General features: G+C 46.3%; 1 protein-coding gene across 1 annotated transcript in view; it reads left to right on the top strand.

Annotated features, from left to right (window-relative positions):
* Window positions 1-22,413, top strand: part of snap23 (synaptosome associated protein 23) — a 26,473-nt gene continuing 4,060 nt past the window's right edge. Inside the window, exons 1-7 of the mRNA XM_033026723.1 lie at window positions 1-90; window positions 8,154-8,224; window positions 9,705-9,746; window positions 12,209-12,257; window positions 12,722-12,839; window positions 17,634-17,789; window positions 18,057-18,201. Of these exons, the coding sequence (XP_032882614.1) occupies window positions 8,168-8,224; window positions 9,705-9,746; window positions 12,209-12,257; window positions 12,722-12,839; window positions 17,634-17,789; window positions 18,057-18,201 (567 nt within the window). The 5' untranslated portion in view covers window positions 1-90; window positions 8,154-8,167. The remainder of the gene's footprint in view (window positions 91-8,153; window positions 8,225-9,704; window positions 9,747-12,208; window positions 12,258-12,721; window positions 12,840-17,633; window positions 17,790-18,056; window positions 18,202-22,413) is intronic.

Genomic DNA, 22,413 nt, shown 5'->3' on the forward strand with positions numbered 1-22,413 from the left:
CGTCACTGCTCGCTGGACCGACGTCACGGCGCGGTACTGGGCATGCGCAGAGGGCGGGGAGAGCTTGACGAGTCTCAGGAAGGATCTACGGTGAGAGCGGGGCCGGGCCGGGCCGGGCGCGGTCGGCTGGGAAGGGGAGAGGATAGTGTGGGCACTGGGGATCGAGCGAGGATGGGCTGTGGGCACTGGCGGAAGAAAGGGGCACTGGGGAGGAGAGGTAGAAAGGCGCTGTCGGAGTGTGGGCACAGGGGCAAGGAGGGGCACTCGGGATAGTGGAGGGTAGGAAGGTACCAGCAATGCGGGCACAGATGGAGGAGGGGTAAAGGGGAATTGGGAAAAGGTGGTAGGAAGAAACAAGGAGTGTGGACACGGTGGCGAAGGGGCAGAGGGAAGAGGTGATAGGAAGACATTGTAGGAGTGGGGGGAGTTGGGGACGAGGAGACAAGAGAGCAATAGAGACTGAGGGTAGGAGTTGGAAGTGTTGCTAATACAAACTTGAGGAGGGATCTGTAGGAATACCTAGTGTACAGTGTACTTTGGTAACTATGATAACAATTCCATAAATGTTAAGGTAGCTATGAATAAGGATAAATTTGAACCTTGAGGGTATGTACTAAATTGAGGCGTGATTGATTACGGCACTGTTGGGCAGGAGCTTGTGAGAGTAAATTTGGAGCAGTTGATATTGTGTAAGTCCGCATCTGATGTGGAAGTTGTTTAAAGGCCATCTGATCAGCATTCAAGACTAGTTTGTTCTACCTAGGAGGACGGATAGGAAACCTTGGATAACCAAAGGGATTGTAAATTTGGACCAAATACGAAAGCCGATGTAAGCTTTAGAAATAAATCAGACAAGACCTTTGATGAATATAAAGCGAGCAGTAAAGAACTCAAGTGAGTCAATTAGAAGGATCCAAGGGGACCATGAAATATCACTGACGAGTTGGATCAAAGACAATCCCAAGGTTTTTTATACATGTATTCAAAGAACAAGAAGGTAATCAAGGAGAAGGAGAAGGCTCAAAGATCAAAAAGAAAATTTATGCTGCAGTCAGGATATAGGCAAAGTACTAAATTAGTACTCTGCATCTGTATTCACCCAGGAGATGGACATGGAACATTGAGATCAGTGTGGGGAGTGATGATATGCTTGGACTGTTGGAGATCGAGAATAGGTGGTGTTGGATCTCTTGAAAAGCATTAAGGTGGATAAATTCCCAGGGCATGATGGGTTCTATCCCAGGTTATTAAAATGAGATTTCAGGGGCTGTGACAAATATCTGTATCTTCTCCATCCACAGATGTGTCCTTGAATATTGGAAAGTAACCAACTTTTCTTTGTTCTTTCTTTGCCGCTGAGCCTCTCAATGGCAGGGATGCTACTGGGGAGAATTCTTCAGGATAGGATCTTCTTGCATTTAGGAGAGAATGGGCTAAATAGAACAGTCATAGCCTGGGGTGGTGGTGGAGGCAGATACTTTACTGGAGTTTAAGAGGCTTTTAGATAGGCACATGGATATGCAGGGAAAAGAGAGGGATATGGTTCGTGTGCAATCAGTGGAAATTAGTTCAGCCTGGCATCATGTTCGACACAGACGTCGTAGCCCGAATTTCCTATTCTGAACTGGTCTATAGAAACATAGAAAAATAGGTGCAGGAGTAGGCCATTCGGCCCTTTGAGCCAACAACCATTCAATATGATCATGGCTGATCATCTAAAATCAGTATCCCGTTCCTGCTTTTTCCCCATATCCCTTGATTCCTTTAGCCCTAGGAGCTAAATCTAACTCCCTCGTGATAACAGGTTCCATATGTAGAGCCCTGCTTCTCCTTTTCTAATGAATAGAAATGAAACTCGTCCAAAGGAATCTTTTATTTGGGATATTGCGGTTTGTGATTGTTTGGGAATGCAAATATTTTTTAATACATGTTCTGGTGTATTTTGTTTAAAAATCTTCCAGGGTAAATTTCCCCAGCAATGCTGTAAATGTGGTTAGAATTCTTGCTTCACAAAGTCTTTTCTCACGGAAGTAAAATAAGGCCAGTCAAATGTTAATTGCTTGGTTGCAATGTGACAGCTCACAGTTCCTTCCCTGTTACTGTCTGACTGTCCCCTGTCCTGCGTAGACCCTCTTTTGTTGCAAAAGTCATTGATTTTGTAACTGAGCAAAGGGGACAATTCTCCACTTGCACCCAGGGGGGGCATTCGGGAGCCTGCCAGTGATCCGCTCCGGGAAAAGCTTGGAAGTGCAGTGTGCCCACTGTTGAAGGAAACAATAGCCAATGTGCATGCCACAAGCTGTCACAAATAGCAGCGTTTGTGGTGTTGTTGAAGGGTTGAACGTTTGTGGTGTTGTTCACACCCATGTTAGTTCTCCTATTTTTTCTCCAGTTGTCCAATGCTTTTCATCGTCAAGGTGTATAAATTGGCATGTGGCCCTGTAATGTAAAACGCAGTACTTTTGACTGCCAGACCTGGACTGCAGATTGAACCTGTTACCAACTTGCCCTGCAGAAAGTGTGAATTTGAAATGATAGCACACTAGAGAAAATTACAGGGTTCCAGAAAGAGAGCAGGGTGAAATTGTTAACTTGAAATTGTTAACTTTGCAACATTCTAGTGAAGAGTCAGGTTAAAATGTCCTGGGTCTCCTCCATTGCCAGAGTGAGCAACACCGGAAATTGGAGGAACAGCACCTCATATTCCGCCTGGGTTGCTTGCGTCCGGATGGCATGAACGTTGAATTCTCCCAATTTTGCTAGCCCTTGCGGTCTCCTCCCCTTCCTTAACCCTCGAGCTGTCTCTTCCCATCCCCCCGTCCTCGGGCTCCTCCTCCTCCCTTTTTCCTTCCTTCTCCCCCCCACCCCCCATCAGTCTGAAGAAGGGTTTTGGCCCGAAACGTCGCCTATTTCCTTCGCTCCATAGATGCTGCTGCACCCGCTGAGTTTCTCCAGCATTTTTGTGTACCTTCAGGTTAAAATAACTCCTGGTTGTAAACCTTTATCTTCAACCAGCTGCTGTGAATGGCTCCATATGCCCCTCTGTAAATGTGCCCATTCCCAGTGTGAGGGGAAATGGGCAGCATAAAGAGGTGTGGGGCAAGAGTCAGCAAGCGATAGGTGAATGCAGGTGAGGCGGGGTTGATTAGTAGACAATGGTCAGTTGCGGAGGAAAGGGTGCAGTCTGCGACTGAGGCCGGGAAGTGATAAGTGGAGAAGAAAAAGGTAGCGGATTCTGGAATAGGGTGGCAAAGGAAAGTGAAGAATGTAAGTGAATGATGAGGAGTAGTGGCAGGTGAGAACAGCAGAGGGACTGGAAGGGAGAGCATTAGAGGATCCAGTGGGAGGAGTGGGTTTTTATCTGCCGGTGGGGATAAGGAAACATGGTGAGAGCTGGAGTAGACAAATTGTGTCGGAAGAAACTGCACCAGAGAATGGTGAGAGCTGGGTGGTGTAAGATTGGAAGAAAGGAATGCGAGGGGAAACCATGGTAGTTATGGAGAGGAAACGGGCACAAAGGGGCTGATTGCTGTGAGGTGCCGGCTTTGTTTGGTTTGTATGTAACAAGTAGTGCTTATGTAACAGTTGAAAAAAGGCTCTTGAGATTAAACTATATATTAATGCAATTATTGATAGATGAATGTTTTAGCCCCATGCATCTGAACTGTTCCTGTTTATAATTTTGCATGAGGACAGGTTATGCAGTATGAGAAATATTTAAAGCTGCACACCGTCAATCTTGTCTGCAGTCACCTAATATACAAATCAGTAAAAGCCTGCAACACATGAAAACATGACCAATTCTTATAAAAAATGCCAAGTTAGCTCCGAGGTTTATTTCTTATGGGGCAGAGTTTAAAAAAGGATGTTAAATGACAAAATAGACTTCAGATGCCGGCAAACTGAAATGAAGGAAGCAACGCTGAGAGTGCTCAGCAGATAGAAAGAGAAGCAGTTAGCATTTCAGGGCAAATGCTGTTCGTCGGTACTGAGAGAGAAAACCAGTTAGTCAAGGTAGCGGAGAAACTGGTGGGGGATGGGTAGAACAAAGAGAATATATTTTGGCATGGGGGGGGGGGGACCCAATGCCCTAATATGAATGATCAAATTATACAGATTGCCAAGCAGGAAGATAGTGTAAAAAAACCCCTGCAAAATCTGAATAAATGGAGACCGGGAGAAATGGCTGGTTGTGGCACAGAGAGTGAGATACGGAAAGTTGGAGAACTCTGTACTCTGGAGGCTCGGCAGACTGCAACGTACCCAGGTTAATGACGAAGTGCCGTGCCTCAAGCTTATGTTGGGCCTTCTTGCAACAGTGCAGGAGGGGATCACGCAAACTGTGTTTGGTTTCTCCAATGTTCACGGCCTGCACTGTGAACACAGGATGTAGTACACGAGTGCATTGGAATCACTCCTTTGCCTGGAAAGACTGTATGGGTCCCTGGTCTCTTGTGGTTGCATGGGAAACTGCCCTACAATGGTGGGCAGTAGGAAGCACTGGGTGCATCTCAAACTATGTGTAGGAAGGAACTGCAGATGCTGGTTTAAATCAAAGATAGACACAAAATGCTGGAGTAACTCAGCAGGACAGGCAGCATCTCTGGAGAGAAGGAATGGGTAACATTTTGGGTCGAGATCTTTTTTCAGACTGATGTCAGGAGAGTGGGAGAGTATCTCCAGCTACCTTTTTCCCTGCTCCATCCTTGACCCTTTCACAGTGGGGACACTTCACATGCTCTTCGCCACTTCGGTAGTTTCCATTCCCTGGCACAAATCTGTTCGTCTTCACCATGGATGTATAATCTGTCCACACACCAGAGCCTTGGGCAATACCTCATCTACTTCCGATACCTCTGCTCTCGCCATCTTTCCTCCTGGAGAGAGCAAGAGCAGAATTCCACGGGTCCTTACATTCCACTCTATTAGCCTCGGCATTCAACAGATCATTTGCAATTTCTCCCAGCTCCAACAAGATTCCTCCAGACTCGTCCTCCTCTCTCCACCACATCCAGCATTTTCAAGGGATTGCTTCCTTTGCAATTCACTGGATTGCTCTTCTGTTCCCACTTACTTTCCCTTGCAACTGCAAGCAATTCAACACATTGCACCTCTTTCCCCACCCACCATAAAAGGATCCAAACAATCTTGGCTGTTGAACCAGCAATTCATAGTCATACAGCATAGAAACAGACCCTTTGTTCCGACTTGAACATGCCGACCAAGGTGGCTCCATCTAAGCTAGGCCCATTTCCCTCAACCTTTCCCTCAACCTTTCCTATCCACATACCTGTCCAAATGTTTTTGAAATGTTATTATAGTACATGCCTCAGCTACTTCCTCCGACAGCTTGTTCCATGTACCACTACTCTCAACATGAAAAAGTTGCCTCTCGCGTTTCTATTAAATCTCTCTCCTCTCACCACAAACCTATGTCCTGAGAAAAAGACTGTGCATTCATCCTATCAATTCCCCTCTTGATTTTATACACCTCTATAAGCTGGTCATAAACATTTCCCTTTTCTCTCCACCCTTCAACAAAAAACATGTTTGTTTTCTTATCTAAGTGGTTGCGATAAAAAGTCCTTGACCCAAAGCGTGACCTTGTTTCTACCCGAAACGTCACCCATTCCTTCTCTCCAGAGATGCTCTTTCAAGAAGGGTGTCTGTCCCGCTGAGCTACTCCAGCATTTTGTGTTTACCTTGTTTCTCTCCACAGATTTCCCGCCCCCCACCCCACCTTTGCCAGTGTCCACCTATTACCAGGGTTTGTCCCACCTCTATTTTGCAACTTTCTCTCCCCTACTCCAATCAGTCGGAAGAAGGGTCCTGACCCTGAAATGTCATCAATCCAGTTTCTCCACAGGCCCACTGAGTTCCTGTGTTACTTTGATTTTTACTCAAGATTCCAGCATCTGCAATACCTTTTGTATCCATGTAAAGATAACTTAGTTACATGTCATCCAGTAGCAAAATGTCTCAATGATACAGGTATTTCAAATTTGATCTACATGTAATCCCAAATTTCACACAATTTGAGTATAACTGCTTGAGATAATAAGGTATTTTACTTAATCATGTAAGAAATGCCCCTTTGATTTGGTCATCTGACAAAGCGTCTGAATCCTACAATGGATTGTGCACCAAAAGAACAATGTGCTCCCATAATCTGCTTAATGAAGATCAGCCCTGCAGTAACCATGGTGTGTGAACGACTGCACCATGGCATCGTCATCGTCAGTCCCTATCTCACCCCTTGCAAGGGACTGAATTTAATCCCTCACCAACAGAGCTACCCCACCTCCTCTGCCCACCTGCCTGTCCTTTCTCTAGGATGTATAACCTTGAATATTCAGTTCCCAACCCCCATCCTCCTGCAGCCGTGTATATGTTATCCTCACAATATCATATCTACCAATCTCGAACTGAGCCTCAAGCTCATCCACTTTATTTCTTATACTTTGCGCAAACATATATAATACTTTCAATCCTTTAATCACCTCACCTTTCACATCGATTGCTATTTAACTTGGCCATACTCTCCTATCCCTTTGTGAGCTTTCTGTCCTGTTAATTCTAGTGTTTTTCTTAACTTTTCCTATACTCTCTTTCCCTTTAACTCCATCCTTGTATTTCTAATTTGTCTCCCCCCCCATTTAGTTTAAACCCACCCGTGTAGCAGTGGCAAACCTACCTGCCAAAATGCTGGTCCCCCGCCTGATAAGGTGCAACCCGTTGATTTTGTACAATTCACCCTTACCCCAAAACAGATCCCAGTGGTCTAATAAGCTAAATCCCTGTCTCCTGCACCAGCTCCTCAGCCACACATTCAGATCGGTGTCTCCCTGTTCCTTCCCTTGAAAGACTGAGGTATTGAAAGCCAAAAGCTAATTGCAGGTAAATGGGTTGAGTGTAAACTTGTACCTGATGGGTTACAATGACTAGTAATGCTAAAGGGCCTGTTTTTGCACTATCTGATTCTGATTCCCTCAGTATCAGTCGGATGTATTTTCCCTTAAATTTGTGTTCAGAGTAAAGGACCTGTCCCACTTAGGCGTTATTTGCGCGTCATTTAAGCAACATCATTTACGCGTCACAACGCTCGACGCGCGCATGGCATGCATTACACGCGTGTGGTGAGACGTGGTGGCGTAGGCAGTAGCGCGCGGCGCCCCAGTATTTTGGGATTCTCAAAATCCTCGCGCGCCACCTGCGTGACGCGCAAATGACGCCCAAGTGGGACAGGCCCTTAAGGGTGAATGAAAACTTCTCATGGCTGGTGAGTTTTAAATTGGTTGTGTTCCTCACATCAGCATTAGTATGACAAAAGTCTTTAGCTCATCAGCGTTAGGCTTTGATTAGTCCAACCATTCCACCTAAACCTTTTAAGGATGTATTTACCAAAGGTCTCAAAAGCAAAAGTGTGAAGGACTAATTAAGGATAATTAGGGATAGTCGACGTTACTTTGTGGGTGGGAAATTGTAGCTCATGAATTTGAGTTTCTTGAAGTGGTGACCAAGATGTCAGGGCAGTGGACATTGTCTACATGGGCTTGAGCAAGGCCTATGGGAGGTGTCCAAATGTAGGCTAATCTGGAAAGTCAAATGTCATCGGATCTGCCATTGAGGCACTGGATTTTGGAGATTTCTCTAGATTGAAGATATGTGACCAGTGATATTACACAAAGATCCATGCTTGGTCCGCTGTTTTTTAGTCATATTTAGTAATGATTTGGATGAGAATGTAGATGGAATGATTAGCAAATTTGCACTGTAAGGCAGCAGCTCTACCGTTGCGCCACTGTGCCGCCTCGCAAGGTGAGAGCGGAGATATTTAAAGGGGACCTGAAGGTCATGTTTTTCATGCTGGTGGTGGGGTATCTGGAGTGAGCTGCCAGATGAACTGCTAGAGACAGGTACGATTATAACATTTAAAATACAATTGGGTAGGTTCATGGAGAGGAAAGGTGTAGAGGAAGAGAGAGAGAGATGGGCCAAATGCAGGCAGGACAAGCTCAGGAAGGCACCCTGCATGAGTTGAGCTGAAGGGCCTGTTTCTGTGCTGTTTATCTCTAACCTTCCCAGACATCAGGAATCGACAAATAACAGGTTTGTTTCTGATCCCATTTCATCCTCCTTTCTATTTTTGACAGGCTTGGTGATCAACATGGCAGAAATGTCTGCTGAAGACTTGCAACTCCGGGCCAACAACGTGACGGATGAGGTGAGTCCTAACTGTGGGATTTCTGTTGCCTGTTGAATCATTGCGAAGGAACAAAAGTAGATGTTTTTCTTTTTACTAAAGCATTCCCATTTTTAAGCCCCCAGGACAGGGAAAAGGTTGTGCAATTCTCCCTGTTGGAACTGAATGGCAGCTGATTATTCATTGTACATCACAACAGACCTTGCCCAAGACACATACTTGCCAATTGAATTCATTGGAAGCTCCAGTTTCACTTTACCAGCAGCAAAACTGATTTCAGTTTATTTTTTCGTTTCGACTCGAAACGCTGCCTATTTCCTTCGCCCCGTAGATGCTGCCTCGCCTGCCTCGCCCGTTTCATCTACCTTCATTTTATTTATTTACTTATTTTCACGATTTGGGCATTTCTGAGACGGTTATTATTTGTTGACCATTTCTTAACTGCCCTTCAGACGATGGCGATGAGCTGTCTTCTTGAACTGCAGCAGTCCTTCTGATAAAGGTACTCCCACGGTGCTGAGGGATAGGGAGTTCTAGATTTTGACTCGTAACAATGAAGGGGAAGGATAATGTGTGGGACCTGGAGGGGAATCCCAAGTGGAAATCTGTTTGAAGTATCGCCGGGGTAGTCGTGAGCGAGTAACTGCAGTGCCTTTTGTGGATGGTACTCACTGTGCAGTTGGTAAAGAGAATGAATGTTTAGGGTGAAGCATAAGGGCGCCATTTAAATGGCTGCTTTTCCTGGATGGTGCTGAGATGGGAAATTGTTCATACAGGCAAGTGGAGAATGTTGCATCACACAATAATGGGGAAGATTTAATGTGGCGTATGTTGCGTACATGGACTGACTTTTAGTTTAGTTGTTGAGTTTAGAGGTACAACACGGAAACAGGCAGTTTGGCCCACCGAGTCTGCGCCGACCATGATCCCCGTACACTAACACTATCCTACACATTAGGGACCATTTACAATCTTTGCCTAAGCCAATTAACCCACAAACCTGTACGTCTTTGGAGTGCGGGAGGAAACCGGAGCACCCGGAGAAAACCCAAGTTGTTATGGAGAGAGTTTACAAACTCTGTACAGACAACGCCCGTAGTCAGGATCGAACCTGGGTCTCTGGCGCTGTAAGGCAGCAACTCTACCCTGCCGCCCACCCAGGCAAGTGGAGAATATTACAATGATTTGTGCGTTGCAAGGGTGTTAGGAGGTGCGTTGCTCACAGCTGCCCAAATTATTTTATGATAGTCACTGTCCAGCAGTTTAGTGATGCAAAAATTCCTTCCTGCTTTCAGCCAATGTTGTCCAGGTCTTGTTGCATGCAGGCAAGGGCTGCTTCCTTTGCTGTCGAATGGACAGCACATGGTATTTGAAGGGCCTGACTGCCAGACGTTCAGTGCTGACTCAGCTAGTAGTTGCTGTCTCTTATTGACTTGTGAGGGTGGATGGTTGGTTTGTGCAGGTGTCCACTATTCATAATTACTTCTGTTTTTGTTCACAGTCACTGGAGAGCACCCGGAGGATGCTACAGTTGGCAGAGGAGGTACAGTAAATCTTCCTGTAGTGGGCACTGATGATTGCAGGCGACCTGGGTCTTCCATCAGAACTTACTGCAGTGCAGAAGCAGATATTTGATTTGGGTTCACTGGAACGAGCGGTTGTGCAATGTACACAGGATTGTTGCAGAGACTCTGGGAATATCTAAGGTGTAGGATGAGAAATGACAGAGACTGGAGGGAGGCACTTGTAATACTGGCTGCTTAATGGTGATACCCAAACAGGTCACCAGGCCCAAAGAAAACTCATCTTATGCAGGATATCCAGGACACAATCTGTTCAACCTTGAACCTGCAAGTTGCAAACCGTTCTGTCCCTTCCATGAGTTGCTCGAGCTCCTCCGTTATTGGGAGGTATTCTCTATCACACACCAATTAGGAGCAGAAGTGGTCGCTTGCGCCTGTTCCACTGTGGTCGGGCCATCTACAGACATACAGATCCCACTTCCACTGCCTCTTGAAGCAGAGCATTACAAAGGCTCACAACCCGCATCTTTCATGTCTTAAATGAGCAATCGTTATATCATAGAAACATAGAAACATAGAAAGTAGGTGCGAGAGTAGACCACCAGGTCCGTCGAGCCCGCACCGCCATTCGCTCATGGCTGAACACTAAACAGACACACTTACCCACAAACAGTAGACACAAGACACAGAACACAAGACACTACCCTCCCCTTTATACCGCTATCACCCCTCTCCACCCCAAGAACCGCGTGATCTCCTGGGGGAGGCAAAAAACCGGATTAAAACCCAGGTCCAATTCGGGAAAAAAATCCGGGAAATTCCTCTCCGACCCCAATCCAGGCGATCGACACTTGTCCAGGAGATCACTCAGGTCTTACTATACTAACCATACCTAGGTCCATATCCCTGCCCTCTCCCCGTAGCCCTTATCCCCTTGGCAGCTAAAAAAACATCTATTTTAGACTTAAATATATTTAACGTTTCTGCTTCCACTGCTCCCTGGGGCAGTGAATTCCATAAATTAACCACCCTCTGGGTGAAGAAGTTCTTCCTCATCTCAGTTTTAAAAGAGCCCCCTCTTATTCTGCGACTATGTCCCCTAGTTCTAGTTTCCCCGATCATTGGGAACATCCTCGGTGCATCCACCCGATCAAGGCCCCTCACGATCTTATATGTTTCAATGAGATCGCCTCTCATTCTTCTAAACTCCAAAGAGTAGAGTTCCAGCCTACTTAACCTTTCCTCATATGTCAATACCCTCATTGCAGGAATTAATCTTGTAAACCTTCGCTGCACTGCCTCCAGGTCTAGTACATCCTTTCTTAAGTATGGACCCCAGAACTGTACACAGTATTCCAAATGTGGTCTCACTAATACTGTGTACAGCTGCAGCAAGACCTCCGTGTTTTTATACTCAATCCCCCTAGCAATAAAGGCCAAAACTCCATTGGCCTTCCTGATTGCTTGCTGCACCTGCATACTAACTTTTAGTGATTCATGTACTAATACCCCTAGATCCCTTTGCGTTGCATTACAACGCAGCTCCTCCTCATTTAGAAAATAACTTGCCCTATCATTTTTTTTCCCAAAGTGAATGACTTCACATTTATTAGTATTAAATTTCATCTGCCAAGTTGTTGCCCACTCACCTAGCTTATCTATATCCTTTTGCAGACTCTTCCAATCCTCCTCATCCCCTACTTTTCCTCCCACTGCAGTAAATAACCCCTCTCCTCGTTATACAAGGGCTATCACCCCTCTCAGTCCTGATTCAGTGTTGAATTTTAACTTCAATCATAACTAGGACACCATAGTGTGTCAGGTTGAACTTATTGTCATATGCACAAGAATGACGAGATACAGGTATCATGAAAATCTTGCTTGCAGCAGTATCATCGGCACGGAGACTCAGACAACACCCAAAAACATAAATTATATGTCAATTACACACAAATTCTGCAACAACATGGAGTAATACACCACAGGAACAGGCCCTTCGACTCAAAATGTCCATTACAAACACGATGCCAGGCTAAGCTCATCTCAACTGCTGCATATGATCCATATCCCTCCATTCCCTGATATTCGTGTGCAAAATATCCATAAAAGCCGCTTAAATGTGATTATCGTATGCCTCCACCACCACCCCTGGCATTCCAAGCACCCACCACGCTACATTAACAAACATCTTGTCCCTCACATCTCCTTTAAACTTTGCCCTGTCACCTTAAAGCTATGCCCTCTAGTCTTTGACATTTCCACCCGGGGGGGGGGGGGGAAATAAACTGAAAGACTGCAAAAAGAAAACGACTGCAGAAAGCAAACCATTAGTGCCATTCCTTTGGATGGCAAAGAGGAATGATGCTTATACAGATCCTTGGGGAGACCCCACTATTTGCCATGCTTGCTGCAGAAGAAGTAAGTGTGTCTGCCCCGTCCCGTGACTGATCGGTCAGGCCACTGACTCTTCCTTTCTTTGCAGAGCAGGGATGCTGGTGGTAAGACCCTGATCATGTTGGATGAACAGGGAGGTAAGTGCACTGCCACTCTTGGTAACGATTGGTTTGGACCCGGGAGGGTGGGGGAGGGAGGGTTCCTCTCGAGGATGTGGGCAGGTGGGAGCGACAGCCTCGCCTGTGCTGTGGGCGTCCCCAGGGGTGTGCGTGAGTTTTCCTGTATAGCCCCCAAACATCTGGGCAAGAGCAGTGGGGACGAGGAGGATGTTGCCAATTAGACCACAGGATGTCTGCACATATAGTGTACAAAGCAAGATTAATCGTGCTGGGTTGTTGCCCCCATGGGAGAGCAGATGTGTCCCCTGGCAGGACTGTTGCCCCTTAGGGTTCTTGGGCAATTCCTGAGACATGAGGGGTAAGTGTCAGACTGCATTGGGTGGATTGAGGTGGGCTTCAAACAACACCTCTCTGAAGATTTACACTGAGCTTTGTCCGCATCATAACACATGACCGGTGGCTTTCTGCTGTTCTTTGTGTAGAACAACTGAAGCGCATTGACGAAGGGCTGGATCAGATCAACCAGGACATGAAGGAAGCAGAGAAGAACCTGACTGACCTCAGCAAATGCTGTGGCCTGTGCGTCTGTCCCTGCAGCAGGTAAGCATCTGTACACCTCCGCCTAGTCCCAACTAGCCTGGACTCCACTGCATTTGCATTGTATACTCGGGATGTTACTGCCTTCCTGCTGAAGGGCCCAGCAGCCACGTGCACAGTGAGATCCAGTACACAGCAATGGAATACTAACCACAGAAACTACTGTTGACAAAACACAAACACTCAGCGGGTCGGGCAACGTCCGTGGAGAAAGAAATAGGTAGCATTTTATGTCCAGGACCATACGCACACCTGAAAAACAGGAAAAGTTAGTTGGTTTTCAGCAGGGGGGGAGAAAGGGGAGGGATGGGTGGAACCAAGGGATTATCTTGGGTACAGTGAGGCCAGGTTATGTTACTGATTTAATGATTAGTTCATGATTTGAGTTTAATCCTTCTCGTAGCTCTGTTCCTTATCAGTGATCTGAAGGCACTCACCTCTCCTTGCACCACTTGAGTCCACCATCACATTCCTCTCTGACGTCAGTCTGGCGCCTCCTGCACTGTTACAATGAGGTCCAACACCAGCTTGAGGAACAGAACCTCATCTACTGCCTCGGCCCATACAAGCTGCCTGGCTTGATATCGAATTCTCCGACTTCAGATAACTTGCTGTCTTTCAGAAGTGGCCATTTCTCCCCGTCATTGCTCTGTCCCGGTTTACCTTGTTCTGTTCGTATAATTTGGCAGGCTGGGCAAGTCCCACAGTCTTACCTTCAACATCATGTTACCCAGATACAGAAACTTAATGTGCTTATAACTGCACTATTTGGTCTCAACCTATTGCAGATAATTCCTTTCCCTCTCTCCTATTCAAAACGGACTTGTTTTCTTTCTAAGTTTTCACGAAGAGGTTCCGACCTGAAAACACCAAGTTTCTTCCCACAGGTGCGGCCTGACCTGCTGAGTGTTTCCTGCATTTCCCACCATTATTTCAGATTTCCAGCGTCGGCTGATGTTCAGTTTTGTATGTTGGGAGATGATTATTGGCTAGAGCACCAGGTGTAACCCCCACTGCCCACTGCCATGATGGATAAATTCCCATTGCATCAACACAAAAAACAGTCAAGCTGTTGGTTTAAATTGATGCCACTCTGACAGTGTAGGAGGGGAGCCTGATCTCCGGAGTGTGACAATTCTGCTAGAGGTCAGAGATGTACTGATGTACAGCTGTTAATAGCGCAGCGGCTCCTCACAGCGCCAGAGAACCAGGTTCGATCCTGAACTCAGCTGCTGCCCTCTATGCCACCAGATGTGCTTCCTTTGGGTGCTCGGGTTTCCTCCCACATCCCAAAGAGGTGCATATTCATGGGTTTATTGTGCACTGACTTGTGTCCCCAGTGTGTAGGGAGTGGATGCAGAAGTGGGGAAACATATGACTAGTGTAAACGAGTGATCAATGGTCCATATGGACTCAGTGGGCTGAAGGGCCTGTTTCCATGCTGTGTCTTTCAATCAATTTAGCACAAGACCAACCCATCAGTCCACTCTGGATGCAGCCATTCAAAGCATGTCCCAGCTTTAAAACGATTGGAATAAGTCAAAAAAGGGCATTGGAGAATTAAATACAAATGGTGCTGGCTCTGGGTTTATAGCATCGTCGTTGGCACAGTGTAGAGGGGTTTACAGGTTGCCGAGGGTAATAGATGAGTTCTGGTTTTACAGGTCCATAAGTCGAGATGTTCAGTTTGGCCATGTTTAAATAAAAATACAAAGATCACTCAATATGGAAACCTTCCATCCACAGTGTTGTCACAAGTGTCATGAAAAACACATCCGACTGATAAGAAAAAAACAATTATTTGAATTTCAGAGTGAGCGAGGAAACTAGTTTGTATGTACATACATCAGGCATTTGAATTTGACATTCTGTGAGCTTGTTCCCATGTAGGCGTGTCCATACGTTTGACTTTGGAGACCTGGGGACGGCCTGTACTCAATATCGCACCCATGCTGCGCTTGCCAATGGATTTGCTTCATTCTCATTTTAATATGTAAAACGTCTTTGCAAATGTGAGATGGGGAGGAAAAAAACAAGTTCAAAAGTGAGAGGGTGTGGTCAGAGTTTGAGCTCGGAGCGCAGTTGTGGCTAATGTGTGTGAGGGACTGAGCACAATGTGTGAGGTTTGAACTGTGTCAGCACTAACCGCTTTCCGCTGGTCTCCAGTGATCAGTCTTCCCAACGTTTGGCTCTTGCTCTGCACTCATGGTCTAATCAATTCGACCTGCCACTGACCACATTAACTCCGGTTAGCAGCTTAAGAGGAACTATTTCCTGTAACACTAGACTCCCCACTAATACTGCACTGAGAATGTCGCCTTTGAGTTCATTTTCTTGCTGTCTCTTTTACTCTTTCCTCACCCCTCTACCCTGCCTCCTTTGTTCTCTACCCTGTGCTTCATTCGATGGAGATTAACCCTCATGTAATCCTGAGTGGAAAGAGAGCCAGACAGTGGTGTACACAGTGGAATCTGCATGAAAAACATGGACGATTTGGGATCAGCCTGTGCTGTCCTCGAACTGAGTAGGTGATATGTTTAACTGCACGCTGCATGAGCCGGTGTCTGCCTGTTTGTTTGTGTAATAAGCTTGCAATCCTGACCCTGTAAGCCTTTATGTACTTCCTCTCGCACCTTTGGGATGTTCCAAAGGCTTGGTAGACGACGAGCTGTATTTGAGCTGTGAGCATGTGATGTCAAGTTGTGTTTATTGTCATCTGCACAAGTACGATGAGGTAAAATGGAAATCTTGCGTGCACCACAGGCATATCGACACAGACAACAAGAGGAGAACAATGATTAAACAAATTACTGGAACATTTGCAAAATGCTTTTTTTTAGAACAAGACATTGGTGCAAAAAAAATGTGAATAAAAAAATCTATGGTGGTGCCAGAATTGGTCTGTTGTGTTCTGTTGGTGAGGTAGGACTAGGGTTGTGTGGGTGGGTTCAAGAATCTGATGGTTATCAGAAAGTAGCTGTTCCTGAACTTGGTGGTGGTGGACTTCAGGCTTCTGTACCTCTTGCCTGATGATAGCAGTGAGAAGAGGGCATGGCCCGGGTGGTGGGGATCCTTGATAGATGCCAGTTTCTTGTGGTGCCACCCTATGCAGATGCTTTTGATGGAGGGGTGGGATGTACCCATGGTGGAGTGGTCGAGTCCACCACTCTCTGCAGCCTCTTGTTTTCCTGTACGTTGGAATTGCTGTACCAGGCCAAATATCCGGTGATCTGTAGAGGTTTGTTACAGTATTCAGTGACATGCTGAATACTCGCGACAAACACAGCAGTCTCCTGCAATCAATCACGTGGTGGAGGGTAAATATTTAACACACAAGATACTACTTTTGTTCGGTTTCGAGAAGTATCTACAACCACCTCAGAAAGCCAGGGGGTCTTGTATTTGCCATGTGATCACCTCAGCGCAGAACTGGAAATAGTGTTAAAGGTGTAAAGAGATGGAAAGGGAATTGGTAGCAGAAAACATGACTGCATTGATTACACTAGTAGCCATGGTTAAGGTCTTTTCGGCACTGGACAAAGGTTTGAAGTTCAGTGGGAGATGGAGAAGAGGATATTGATCCTCTTAGTCCACATCTTAGTCCCACAGCTGTGTACAGGTTGGTCTAGGGTCACTAAGCTCAGATACGTTAAGGTAAATGGGATTGATATAGATAGGTACGCTGATATACTGTGGTGGTCCCCAGGACCTGTTTCTGTTCTGTGACTGTTGGACTACAAGATGATGAATGATCACCCGTCTCAATATCTGCCAGTACTTTGCAGACTGTTCTGTGTGTGTTAGGGGACAGGAGTGTGCATGGAAGCATTGTGAAGGCAGGTCACCACAGTGTTCTATTTTGAGGTGTTATTCAGTGCTGCGGTGCAGAGCACTGTGGGAACACCTCTCTCTCTCCATTGCAACACACAAGGAGTGGTGTGCCACACTGATCAGCACATCAACCATTCACCATGTATTTCATGACCTGGGTGAAGACAGTGCAAATGTGGCTGCCAAATCTGTTGATGACGCAGAGGTTGTAAAGCAAGTTGTGAAGAGGTCAAAAAAGGACAAAAGGATATGGATAATATTGATCTGTTAAGTGCATAGGTTAGGATTTTGGAACGTAATTATAGTGTGGGGAAATGTGATTATTCTGTTCGGCATAAAAAAGTAAGAGCATTATCAAACTGATTGGGAGATGGAAGAGACCAGGTAGCCTGGTGTTCGATTTGCAAAAGACAAGTATGTTTGAAGAACAAGTAGTTGGGGAAAAATGACCAATGTTATCACATTATTGCTGGCGTAATTGAAGTAGGAATGTTTAGTGTCTAATTTATAGGTGAGACTCCTGCCGAGCCACCCATGGTACAAGTGTAACAAGTCCCCAAAGGGCAGACTGTGTGCCTTGGCTATGTAAAGCCTGCCCCCCCCCCCCCCCCACACAGTCTGTGACACCCTAGGGAAGGAAGTGAGTTACAAGTAAGGGAGAGCTGTAGGAACCTTTCTGCAGGTTGTAATACAGAGCATGGGAGAGGAGCAGCAAGACCGATCAGAGATCTACCTGCTGCAAGTTTGATTCATTGTTCTATGAGGTGTAGAAGGGAGAAACTATCTGTACTCGACATGTGAAAACAGACCTCCGTCTCCACAAACATTCTTGCCTTGGGACATCCCAATAACTATGCAATAGTTTTTTGAGTACAGTCGCTGTTGCAATGTGGTCAGGAACACTCTCCATCCTCCTGGTTGCGGATACTCAACCCACAATGTGTCGCTGCTTACTCTCTCCCTCAGGGTGAGGAATTTCGAGATGGGAGACAAGTACAAAAAAGCCTGGGCCAGCAATTCCGACGGAAACACGGGCAAGGTCGTCTCCAATCAGCCCAGCAAGTCACAGAACAGCCATGAGATGGCCAGGCAGGGCGGTGGAGGAGAAGCTTACATCAACAGGTAGGTGGGTCTGGAACTCTGACTTGATCCCAAAACCACTCAGAACTGCCCATCCCCTACAGGAGACCATGTGACCCGCCCCCCCAGCCCCCAGTGTAGCTCTGCATCACTGTTTCCTCTTGTCCTACCATATCCACTGGCAAGGGGAGCAAGAGATCTTCATCTCTCACCCTGGCACAGAATTGGACCGTGTCCCTACAGCTGAACCTTTGGTAATCTGCATTCACTTTGCCAGGAGGAGTAATGTAAGAACTCTACTTCCCTCAGGGTCACCAACGACGCACGAGAAGACGAGATGGAGGAAAACCTCGAACAAGTGGGCAGCATCATCGGAAACCTGAAGAACATGGCCATCGACATGGGCAACGAGATCGATTCGCACAACAAGAAGATTGATGACATTGCCGAGAAGGTAACTGTGTTTCTCCCTTCTTGCAGTGCCATGACTACAATAACATGGGTGACTCTAACAGTGTGAGTCTAATGGGCCTGTCCCACTTAGGTGATTTTTCAGGCGACTGTCAGAGTGGAACACACACACACACACACACACAGACACGCACACAGACAGACACACACACACACACACACAGACAAGACACGCACAGACAGACACGCGCACAGACAGACACACGCGCACAGACAGACACGCGCACAGACAGACACGCGCACAGACAGACACGCGCACAGACAGACACACACACACACAGACACGCACACAGACAGACACACACACAAACACACAGACAGACACACACGCGCACAGACAGACACGCGCACGCACAGACAGACAGACACGCGCACAGACAGACACGCGCACAGACAGACACGCGCACGCACAGACACACATGCACAGACAGACACGCGCACAGACAGACACGCGCACAGACAGACACGCGCACAGACAGACACGCGCACGCACAGACACACATGCACAGACAGACACGCGCACAGACAGACACGCGCACAGACAGACACGCGCACAGACAGACACGCGCACAGACAGACACACGCACAGACACACACACACACAGACAGACAGATACACACACACACACACAGACAGACACACAGACACACACACTAGACAGACACACAGACAGACAGACACACACACACACACACACACACACACACACACACACACACACACACACACACACACACACACCCACACACAGCCACACACACACAGACACACTCCTTCACCAGCCCGTTATGCAGGCGGGGGACAGGGCAAGTGGGGGAAGCGCTGTCTGAGTGAAATTCACACAGTGCAAAGCCAAGGTGATACAGATACAGACACACAACGCAATGAACACGAAGGTTGTAATTAAGACGGCTAAAGCACAGTGTATGGTAAGTCCTTTAAAAGAGGGGGGGAGAAGGAGTGGAGACATCTTTTAAGAAGCCTGAGATATACAGCCGTGAAGCTCAGCAGACATTTAACAGTTATCGGTTGGTTATCCTTGGTTCTGAAAACTACTGCTTACGGTTTTTTCCCCCCAATGGCCATTGAAATTCACCGGGCAGCACTGGCTACAACCTACGAGAACCATCGACCTGGCAACCCACTAGGACCTCCTGGCAACCCACCTACGGCACGAGAATTCTCGCTACTCTCCACAGCGGTTTCATTCTCGTCGCCACAAATGTTTCAACATGTTGAAAAATTCGCGGCGACCATAATGAGGCCGCAACTAGTTCCCAGAATGCGTGAACTCCTCACGACCATGAAGGCGACTCCCCGGCAACCACCCGCGAACATGTGGCGACTGCATAGTTTCCTGCAGTCGCCTAAGTGGGACAGGCCCATTGGCTCTTTAAGAACTCAGGTATATGCTACTAAGAGCAAGTTTGATGCTGGATAGCGAGCAAAGTGTTTCTTATAACTGGAGCCTTAGACAATGAAGTAGAATTATAGCAAGTCATGTACATCGAGAAACAGTGCCATCGGATTCACAAGTCATAGCCATTCGGCCCATCGAGTCTACTCCGCCATTCAGTCATGGCTGATCTATATTTCCCTCTCAACCCCATTCTCCTGCATTCTCCCCTTGGACACCCTTACTAATCAAGAACCTGTCAATCCTTGCTTTAAAAATATCCAAAGACTTGGCTTCCACAACTGTCTCTGGCAATGAATTCCACAGTTTCACCACCCTCTGGCTAAATCATTCCACCTCATCTCCTTTCTGAAGGTATTATTCTGAAGCTGTAACCTCTGGTCCGAGACTCTCCCACTAGTGGAAACATCCTTCCCACATCAACTCTAAATAGGCCTTTCACTATTCGGTAGGATTCAATTAGGTCCCCTTTGATCATTCTGAACTCCAGCGAGTACAGGCCCAGAGCTGTCTATCACTTATGTGTTAACCCAACAATCATCCCCAGGATTATTCTCGTAATAGACCTACTCCTACACCAGCACATCCTTCCCCAGATATGGAGCCCAAAACTGCACCTAATACTCCAAATGCGACCTGTCCAGCACCTTAAGCATTTAGCATTACATCTCTGCTTTTATATTCTAGTCCTCTCAAAGTGAATTCTAACATTGCATTTGCCTTCCTTACTACCGATATTCATCCTGCAAATTAACCTTTTGGGAATCCTTCTGCGGAACACCAGTAGTCACTGGCAGCCGACTGAAATGCTCCCTTTATTCCCATTCTTTGCCTTCTGCCAGTCAGACAACCTTCTATCCATGCTAGTATCTTCCCTCTCATACCATGGGCTCTCACCAAGGGTTCGGGCCATGAGCATAGGCAGTTTTCATACATCTTTGTCTTGCTATGTTCTGTGCTGGGTCTTTTGTCTCCCTGAAAGCTGGAAAACATTCCTTCTCGCCCAAAAAGCACCATAGTGGTTAAAATACTTTATTAACTTAATAGAGCAAATAGTTCCCAGATTTGTTTATAACAGTAATGTACACAGGGCTTGCTTCTTTAAACAATGGGAATTGGAATAGTGGTATTTGGATTGTTGCAGAAAGTCGAATGACTCCAAAGTTGAACATTATCCTGCTCAGACCTCGTTTCCTGTGTTCTGTAAAGGTTGAGGGATTTCAGTAATAATACATTGGTCATGCTGGAAACGCAGGGGAAATTTACCAGACTGCCGTAGGTCTCAAACTAGTGTTAAATCTGCCTCCACTCCCCTTGAAAGTGCTCTCCATACCTGAAATACTCACTGTCGTACAGTCATTGAACAATATAGCACGGAAACAGGCCCTTCAGCCCAACTCGTCCATGCCACCCAAGATGCCCCATGCAAGCTAGTCCTTTTTGCCTGCCTTTGGTCCATTTTCCTCTCAACATTTCCAATCCACATATCTGTCCAAGTTTTTTTTGAAATGTTGTTCTAGTACCTGACTCATAACTACTCTGGCAGCTCATTCCATATGCCCACCGCCCTCCGAGTGAAAAGGTAATCCTTCGGCTTCCTATTAAAGCTTCGCCTTCTCACATGAAACCTATGCCCTCTAGTTCTCAATACCCCGACCCTAGGTAAAAGATTCTGTGCATTTGCCCTATCTATTCCCTCTTCACTTTTGGTTCTTTGTTGTTAAATTTTGTTCTTTGTCCCTTTCCTCTTGACCCCTCTGCCAGTGGGAATAGTTTTCACTCACCCAGTCCAAACCCACATGATCAAAAATATCTCTTTTGGATCTCTTGCCATCTGCCCCTCTGTTCCCGAGAGACCATTCCAGCTTCTCCAGTCTAATCATATCCCTCACTCCTGTGAAATATTTTGGTAAATCTACTGTCCAAATCCTTTGCCATGTTTCCAAACGTGTAGTGCCCAGAAGCCTTGAACAAACTGTTGTTCGATCAAAGATCTGTTTTCAATGCTGAATAACTCTAACTCGGGTACTGATTGGGAATGATGAACCATGATCACATTGAATGGCGGTGCTGGCTCGAAGGGCCGAATGGCCTACTCCTGCACCTATTGTCTTGACTCAAATTCAATACATCACACCATCCCTGGACTCTAGAATAAGGGGTAATCTGTTTGAGATGGTCAGAGGATCGAATCAATGGAACTGGAGATATTAGATAATAAATATGCCACAGAATTGAAAAGTTGATCTGTGTTACATCACTATGTTTAGATTTATTATTGTCACATGTACCGAGGTACAGTAAAATACTTTGCATGTAATACGATCAAATTAGATAATACGACATGTCAATACAATCAAGCCAAACTTCTACAAAAGAGCAAAGAGAAGGTTACAGAGCGCATAATAGTTCTCAGCATTGTAGCATTATTTGTTCCTTAGAGTTGTACAGTATAGAAATGGACCCTTTAACCCATCGTGTTAACCATTATGCCCATTACACCAATCACATTTGCCCACATTAGATCTGGGGCTTCTTTCCCCTGGTGATTCAGGTTTTGTCCAGATGCTGTTCAATGTCAAGAGAGTCTCTGCCTCTCCCACCTCTTCAAGCAATAAATCTCAATTTCCAACCACATTCTAGGTTGAAAAAGTTCTCCCTCCGATCCTCTCGAGGCCACCTACCTCTCACCTTAAACCTGTGTTCTCTTGTCTTGGACACCTCCACCCTAGGAGAAAATCTTCTCCATCTCTTCCCTCTCCTACTTTTATATATGT

The sequence above is a fragment of the Amblyraja radiata genome, chromosome 9, assembly GCF_010909765.2.
Source record: "Amblyraja radiata isolate CabotCenter1 chromosome 9, sAmbRad1.1.pri, whole genome shotgun sequence".
Classification (NCBI taxonomy): domain Eukaryota; kingdom Metazoa; phylum Chordata; class Chondrichthyes; order Rajiformes; family Rajidae; genus Amblyraja; species Amblyraja radiata.